The 8,724-nt window shown below is 41.6% G+C and overlaps 1 protein-coding gene across 1 annotated transcript; it reads right to left on the bottom strand.

Annotated features, from left to right (window-relative positions):
• Window positions 1–2,723: 2,723 nt before the first annotated feature.
• On the bottom strand, window positions 2,724–8,418 carry LOC118213047 (intelectin-like). The gene is made up of 7 exons (XM_035391657.1): window positions 8,413–8,418; window positions 8,209–8,308; window positions 7,805–8,052; window positions 7,265–7,423; window positions 6,856–6,976; window positions 6,623–6,726; window positions 2,724–2,876 (listed from the first exon to the last, which is right to left on the bottom strand). Exons 1-7 carry the CDS (start codon window positions 8,416–8,418, stop codon window positions 2,724–2,726), a joined length of 891 nt encoding a protein of 296 aa, XP_035247548.1.
• Window positions 8,419–8,724: the final 306 nt, after the last annotated feature.

The following is an 8,724-nucleotide window of genomic DNA, read 5'->3' on the forward strand; positions in this document are numbered from 1 at the left end:
GCCAGGACGCTGTACTGCACTCTTCAAAGCAGAACAATGTTTCCCCGCACTGACTGTAAATCATAGACTGTATAAAAACGCGGACCTGGCATGTTTCCTGTATAATCGGAAACATCGTCATTCATTCATGCATTCGTTCTTTGCACCCGCTTTCGTCCAAAACGCTCCTCGCTGAGTCTACCTTTAACAGCTGAGATCACATCTTCTGTAAAGTCTACCATTAACAGGAGAGTGCCACCCAGCAGATCCGCAGTGATGTAAAATACGCTATACAAATAAAATTTGATTTGATTTGATCAAATTTGATTTGATTTTCCTCCACTGTTTTCAGAGAGCACAAGGAATGATGATTTAGCCAAAGAGGAAATTATTTCTTAACTAAAGAATCACCTTAAAGAAATTTTTTAAACATTTATTTCCAGAACTGGAAAGAGTATGGGGTTCCAAGAAATCTTCTGATCCCTCTTTTGAATATGAATGATTCATATAACCTTTCAGGATTTGATAATGAGACTGTTAATGTAATAACTATCACCGTGTGGTCCATGGGGATGAATCTAGAATCTTGCAATGTGGTAATTGCTTGGGGTTCAAATTTTATTTCATGGCTGAGCAGACAGCTGAGTCACACATTTGTTGATTGTGAAGCTTGTTTATTGTGGAGGTGAGGACAGAAGTTTTTGATGAAATGATGCTCATCATTACCAACTTTTGAGATTTTTTTCACAAGAAAATATTAAACGCAAACCAAAATGCCACATTATACAACCACTGAAAATCAAAACTGGGGCTGACATGACCAGTAACTGGGTGATAGTACCATGCAACCTTGCTGCTGAAATGCACCTGTCACCTGTGCACAGGTAGCCCATTTATCATGTTCTATTTTCAGGAGTTTTTTTTAGGTATCCAGGCAATGGAACTATTGCTGCAGTGAACCTTACATTTGCAGATGTTTGAATGGTTTGAATGAATGAATGAATGAATTAATTAATTAATTAATAAATGTTTTTTAGGTATCCAGGCAATACAATTATTGTGATTGTTACATAGTAGCAGCAGACTTTACATTTGCAGATGTTTGAACGGTTTGAATGAATGAATGAAACATTGCATTGCATTAATATAGCAGTTTTTCCAAACACTTGAAGTGCTTTACAGTGATGAGGGGGAAACTCACCTCAGCCCCCACCAATGTATAGCCCCTACCTGGGTGATGCACGGCAGCCATCTTGCACCAGAATGCTTACCACACATCAGCCGAGGTGGAGAGGAAGAGATCTTCTTCTTTTTTTTTTAATCAAAGGATGATTGGATGGCAGGTTGAGAGAGCCAGGTCATAATTTAGCCAGGACACCGGGGAACCCCCTACTCTTTGAGATGAGTGTCATGGGGTTTTTAATGACCACAGTCAATCAGGACCTCGGTTTAACGTCTCATCTGAAAGACGGCATCTCGTACAGCACAGTGTCCCTGTCACTGGGGATTATTCAAGGGAAGATCGCTCTCTGCTGGCCTAACACCACTACCAGCAGCAACTTATTTTTTGCAGTAGGTCTCCCATCCAAGCGCTTGCATTTAGAAATCATTTTGGTTGTGTTGTCACACACCGGGGGACAGCTCTAAGAGAGGCATTATTGCTGGTCGTAGGACGAATCAGCAATTCTGGTTTTCCCTGTTGTTGATAAAGAGAGAGACAGCATGCGTACTTGTGTGTGTGTGTGTCTGTGTGTGTGCGTGTGCGTGTGTGTGTGTGTGTGTGTGTGTGTCCATGCGTGTGTGCATGCGTGTGCAAATGTTTGTACTTTGGGTTATTCAATAAATGTGCATAATAACTTTTTCTCCACCAAACGTGTTTTTAAAAAACTACAGGTGGCATATAATCTACTCTAACCCGCCCCCTTTACATTGACCAACTCAATCAATGTCAATCATCCAAGTAGTTCCTCCCTTGGAGGGGTGGCTGTTAGGGGTCAATGGCTTTCCATTAAAGACACAGACGATGTCACACATATCATACGCAACAGTGGGTGAATTGTCATTCAATCAAAAACATCACGAAAACATGCACTGTAACAGAGAGGATGTTTGGAGTGTTGAAAATGCTCAATGTTGAAAATAACAATACAGTCCTCAGAAGGTCTGAATATTCTTTGTGGTGTGTTGTGCGTTGCATAACATTGCTGAAAGTTATGGATGTCTTGTGGACATAAACGAGGACACATTAGAAGTCTTTAGAAGATGTGATGCTGAACTGCATGTGCCGATGGCATTGAACACGGATGCACAACAGCAGTATGAGTGAGGAGGGATCAGCTGGCAGAAGAGTTGCATTATCTGTAGCCTGGTAAGCAAACAGAATGGTTGGGGAAAAAAGTCCAGAACTTTGTCCAGTGAATATTGCATTTATTTGGGAAGTTTAAATCACATGAATGCATTTTTTCCATCTGTTTCAAATACAGTGCCTGAGATTTACTCTGCATGATGATTTTTTACATCTCTATATGGTTCAAAAACAAAGGTTAATTCAAATTTCACCATTTATTTTTAATGAATTTTAAACCCTATTCATTCTTTTTCACATTTTTGTAATTAAAGTGGCCTGGTTTCCATACTTTGAGCAATTATTAAAGTGTAATAATCCATCTGCTTATTACATAGCCGAAGGATTTTCCACCATGCCATAAGAAGGATGAAGAGTGATGGGGAGAAATGGTGTCTCTTCAGCGGTAAAACAGTAGTATGGCAGACTCAATCATATCCCGGGAGGCACTCCATTCAATATGGGTTCCATAGCCGTTCCAGTCAAACGCGGAAAAATCCCCACACTGACTTGGTGGGTGTTGAGGGAAATGGCCTCCTCCCCCAACACAGTACTGCAATACAACAGAAGAAAATTGGGCTGAAAGAGAGGTAGGTAGCAGCCAAAACAGAGCTGAAGCTGAGACAACTATGAAGCTGAAACCAGCTGAAGCTGGAGAGAGCTTGAGAGTCTGAAGCAGGTGAAATTGAAACAGGTAAAGCTGATGCAGGTGAATCTGGTGCATGTGGAACTAGTACAGGTGAGACTGATACAGGTGAAGATAAAGCAGGTGAAACTGACACAGGTGAAGCTGACAGGTCACAGTACAATGAGGCCAAGAGGACGACATTATCTGCAAAAAGCAGAGATGCCACTCCTATGTTCCCTAGTTGGTCACACTCCATACCTCAGCTGTGCTTTGAGATCCTGCCCATGAATACCAAGAACAGGAAAGCAGACAGGGTGCACCCTTGCCGGAGTCCGACAACCACTCTGAATAAGCTTGCAGTCTTACCAGTTGAGTAGGAACCTAGGCCCCCTATGCATCCGATCTACAGTACATATATTTTTTCAGATACTTTTTTGGAATGCTCAGGTGAATTAATATGCGATAATTTGTGAGGTGGCCATATTTGCAGCCATCTTGGATTTTCCACAGAAAGTCCCAGAAGTCCCTAACTTTTGAACCAGGCCCTTCACATTAGCCGACAAGGACCAACTGTACAGTCTTGCATTGGACGCTCCTGTTCCCCCAAAATTGGGGGTAGACGTGCTCCATGCAGAGGCATGAGACAGGACAGCCAAGGAGCAATTCATCTGTGACCGCTTCATGAATGTCTCGTCTGAGGCTCGATTATCTGAGCCTATGAAGAAGCAGAAACGAAAGACTATGGAAGTCTTCAGGAAGACAGTCAAGCTCCATCCTCCAAGGGAAAGGTAAGTTAGACCACATCAGATTGTCTTGTACTCTCTAATGATTCTCTTAAGGCATTGCTCTTGTGTTATTACAAGTAATCCAGTACCGTGAGCAGGGCGACCTTGCCTTCATGCTGCTCATGAAGTCACAGCTTCTAGATGTGCCTCTTTAGTTAGATGAGCTTTTTTTTTGCTAAAACCAACAAGGCATCGATGCTTCACTTCGTACTGAATGACTCCCCTGATGAAGTGCCTACTTGTCCTAAGGGCGCACTGCATGTCCCAGATGGCAATGCACTCTTACACATACTCACAACACCCCCCCCCCAACATAAGGTGGAATTTGCCTCCTGCTACTTAATAAAATGGCAGTCAAGAAGAACTTTGTGTTCTCCACAGACACCTATTTTGTTGACTTGATAAAGGCCCAGGACAGGTTGAATTGTGGCTCTTCTCAAGGGTACATAATCAAGTGACCAGCAACAAGATCTCCCTCAGATTCCAAGTTGTTCTTGGGAAAGGATGACAGTTAAGAGGCAATTGTGTCAGCTCCTTTTTACACGTGTAAGGAAGCACATCTCACTCATATCAAAAATCTATCTTGCATTTCAAGTTGTGATGTATGCGATTCACAAGCTTCGGTCAAACCAAGAAGAAACTGACAACGTACCTTCACTATGCTGCCAAGATTAGATACAAGGAGTCTGTGGTGAGGATCCCCCGGCACAGATATTTTCTTTATCCTCCTTCAACATGCTCACTCCACTGTACTCACCATCTATCTTGTTACTGGTGTGAGGATACATCGGAAAATCATTAATGTGAGTGAGTGAGCTCGCAGGATCAAGGGGGGCTGAGGACTGCACAACTGTGCTTGGACTGTCTTTACGGGAGAGGATGTCACCAGAGCATTCATGGGCTAAGACAAGGTGGACCCCCTGAAGAACCTCCTCCAGCAAAGCCCAAAGTACCACAGAGCATTCAGGTGAGTATGCACATATCTTTGCAGAAAGTAGTTATTAATGCATTATTGTGTGAAATATATGTACCTGAAAAACATTGCATTATCCTGTCTATATCTTCAGATAACTCAAGAGTGGAAAGTGAAGCTGAATGTAATGGAAGATGTTGAGGCCTTCACCTATCACCTGTGAGGCTGCTCAAAGTAGTTAATGACATTATTGAAGCTTTTGATTGAAAAATAAATTGTGCCATGCTTTTTATTGATTTTTCAAAGGTATTTGACACAGTTGACTATAAACTCTTGGTCAACAGACTCCTCAGCATTGGTACATCCAAGAAATCAGTAATTGGTTTGCCAACAACCTATAAGGGAGAACACATTGAGTAGCTTGGTCTCCTCACCATTTCAAAGAGAGTGCCCCAAGGTTCTATGTAAGGAACAATACTGTTTTCTCTCAACACCAATAATCTGGGACAATTCATCCAATGCTATGCACCATTTTTATGCTGATGACAGTTATTTATTGATTTTTATGTCTGTTGTACAAGCCCTTGAGTTTCTGAAGTCAGTATTAGATTTTGTTCAGTCCTGTCTACACCAAATTAAGTTGGTATTAAATGCAGACAAAACCAAGTTTATGGTGTCTACAAATACCAGAGAGGTACTACCTGTCTCTCCAAGCCTGGAAACTACACAAGGGATAATAAGCACTCAGGTATACTGGTGTACTCATTGACCACAAACTGTCTCAGAAATGCCACTTTGAGAACCATGTCACTTAGCTCAAGGTGGAAGTTATGTTTTTATTTTATCCTGCTTCTCCTTTCGAGCAAGGAAATACCTAGTGTCAGCAACTTTATTGCCCCCTCTTGACTATGGTGATCTGCTCTGCTCTACATGAATGCATGAGCTCAATGTCTAGGGATGCTGCATACTGTGTATCACTGCACTTTGCATTTTATTACTGGTTGTAAATATTTTACGCACCATTGTACACTATAAGCTAGATTTGAATGGCCATCTTTATACATGCTTGGACGGATCCACTGGTTGGGCTTCATTCACAAACCTCTCCTTTGGTTGGCTCTTCTTACTTGTGTTCATGCACGTCCAGAAACCAAGGCCTACAATCCCAACATGTTCTTCAGATGTCTGTTCCCCGTGCTCGAACAGAGTGGGGCAAAAAAAAAGGACTTAAATACTCCTAACTGAGTACTCTTGGTGAATTCGAGTCAGTTTAAAAGGATATGGAGAATGGCACTATTAGTCAATGTCCTTGTGCCTAATTTACTTGGTAAATTGAGCTTTAAAATGTCTGTATTTTTTTTTTTTTTTTTCACTAGTTAATTTCTGTGCTTTTTTATCTTTTATTAGGTTGCTACTGTGTGACAGAATGTTTGGCTTCTTATGTTGTCTGAAAATATTGTTGTAACTCTGTTTTATGCTGCCCTCTTGGCCAGGTCATTCTTGAAAAAGAGATTTTATTCTCAATGAGACTTACCTGGTTAAATTAAGGTTAATAGTAATATGTGAATCATATATCCACATAAGGGGTGTGTTAAATGTGTTTGGTGCATAGAACAACCATTTTCTTTCATTTTTGAGGCCTGAAATGGCATCTGATCTGTACAATACCCCCTTGATTTCTGAGTTTGTATCCATGTGATGTTCGGTTCAAAAGGTACAGATTTCTGGGGCTTTCACTAAACATCCAAGATGGCTGCAAATATGGCCACCTCACGACATATTGCATACGAATTTGCAATGTTAGTATTAAAATATTAAAAGCAGACGTCCTGACCATTCCGAAAACAAACGTACACGAAAAACAACATACTGACTGGGCGCATAGGGACCTGAAGTTCCTACGAGACTATACGCATGACTTTTTTAGCTTTATGGAGGTCTATTAAAGCACACCAAGCTATTGGCAGTCTTACATGTTCTGTGTGGCATCCTGTGGGACTGATTCCAGAGCAGATGGCCGAAGTTGCATTCTCATAGTTGAAAACTCGGAAAGCGATAAAGCCTGCAGTAAACTCCCCTGTAACAAAAGTGTTTTAAATGAGATCAGAATGAGGACATCTTTGTCTGTGCTGTTTCTAATACACACACCAGTCTGTGCTATTTCTATGACATAGTCACAGTGAAGTGCACAATAATGCTTTCATACCCCTGGCGTTTGGTCCATACAGATTTGCAGTAGATTCTGCATTCCCCAAATCATACATTATAGGAACAGTTGGGCCTTTGCCAGTGTTGCACGCGCCCGCATTGTATCTCACAGGGTAGCGCTGAAACACAGAAAGACAAACAGCATCAGCATTTAATATTTTTGCCTGCTCTGCAACACACAATTCTTTTATTACATGAATAACTAGTTTATTTTGCTATTGTACGTTCTGCTGTTAGACTGTCAGCTTTTTGTGGTATTGTTTTTTTTTATTTTCATAACTAAGCAATGCCCATTGATGCCCACCCAAAAAAATAAATAAGCAAACAAACAAATAAATAAATAAATAAATAAATAAATAAATAAATAAATAAATAAATAAATAAATGCACTGTGTCAGATGCAATACCTTGAACAGCTGGTAGAGGTTTCCTCCCTGTAAAGTCAGGAAGCTGGTCTCTGTGTGGTAGCGCAAGATGGAGTTAGCGATCCATTTCTCCATCTCTGCATTGTTCCGAACATGCCACACGGACACATCCTCTGCTGTGATGTCATAATACCCGGGGTTCTAGAACACGAAACCCACACAAAGATAAAAACCAGTGTTGAAAAATAGCTTTCGTAACTTGAGGTGAAAGACTACACAGGAGACTAATGGGATGGGACTAAATTATACATCAGTGCTGTGAGAGAGGTCAGTACTGTGATATGGTCAGTACTGTGAGTTGGTTAGTTCTGTGAGGTGGTCAGTTCTGTTAGTTGGTCAGTTCTGTGAGACAGTCAATACTGTGAGATGGTCAGTTCTGTGAGGTGGTCAGTTCTGTGAGACAGTCAGTACTGTGAGATGGTCAGTGCTGTGAGTTAGTTAGTTCTGTGAGATGGTCAGTGCTGTGAGTTGGTTAGTTCTGTGGGAGGCGTCAGGTCAGAGGGGCAGCAGTGAGTGGTTCACCTTGTAGTCATCAGAGGTGGCAGCCTCAGGAGACCCAAAGGTAACCTTGTTGCTCCAGGTTCCGTCCCCCTCCGGCAGATTGGGGTTGTCGCCCTGCTGGCTGGACCAGCGATCCCCCAGAGTGCACTTCCCATACAGGTTATTCTCATGGACGCTGGCCACCAGTGTCCAGCCCCCACCCGCCGTGGTCATGTCACAGAACGCCTCGTACAGAATTCCGTTTGTGGTAGTGAGGTAATACAGCCCATCTGAAAAATGCCATTTGAAAATAATGAACATTCCATAGACCATGGGATACAAATGCTTCTGCTTCTGTGAAAATTTTAAACCTCCATTGTTATTAAGAAAAAACTTTCTGACGCAATTGTTCCTGCTGGATTCAGGTTCTGAAAATAGTTGCATACCGTCATGAACTTTATATTTTTCTTTGAGCTCTTTGCAGCTCCGGGCGACATATCGGATCTTGTTCAGCAGTCTGTCTGCTTCACCGTTCTTGACTTTGTCCTCAACAATATACAGAGAATGTAATGCAGAACAGGAGGAAAAAATTCATGATTCAATTATTAAACAGCTAAATCACAATCATCCCTGTAAGGCAGTCAAATCACAATCATCTCTACTCTTTCAAGCAGTCAATTCTGAACATAGTTATGGTATGAAAGTTTACACAGTGCCAGAGGAAACTGATAAAATAGACAACTTCTTCCTCAACACAACTGGAGCCTTGGAGCAGCATCTACAGTCTTAATTTCCCTAGAAATAGGGAGCCAACATGACAACAACTCATTGGCCACTAAATTAACTGAAGGATCTGCATTTGCACACTGGACTAGGACATTAAGAGTATCCATTAACCAATGATTAGCTCACCAGAGTTACATAGGTAGGGTTCCAATAAGAACATCAGGAGAATGGTCCCG

The sequence above is a fragment of the Anguilla anguilla genome, chromosome 14 (genome assembly GCF_013347855.1).
Source record: "Anguilla anguilla isolate fAngAng1 chromosome 14, fAngAng1.pri, whole genome shotgun sequence".
In the NCBI taxonomy this organism is placed as follows: Eukaryota; Metazoa; Chordata; class Actinopteri; order Anguilliformes; family Anguillidae; genus Anguilla; species Anguilla anguilla.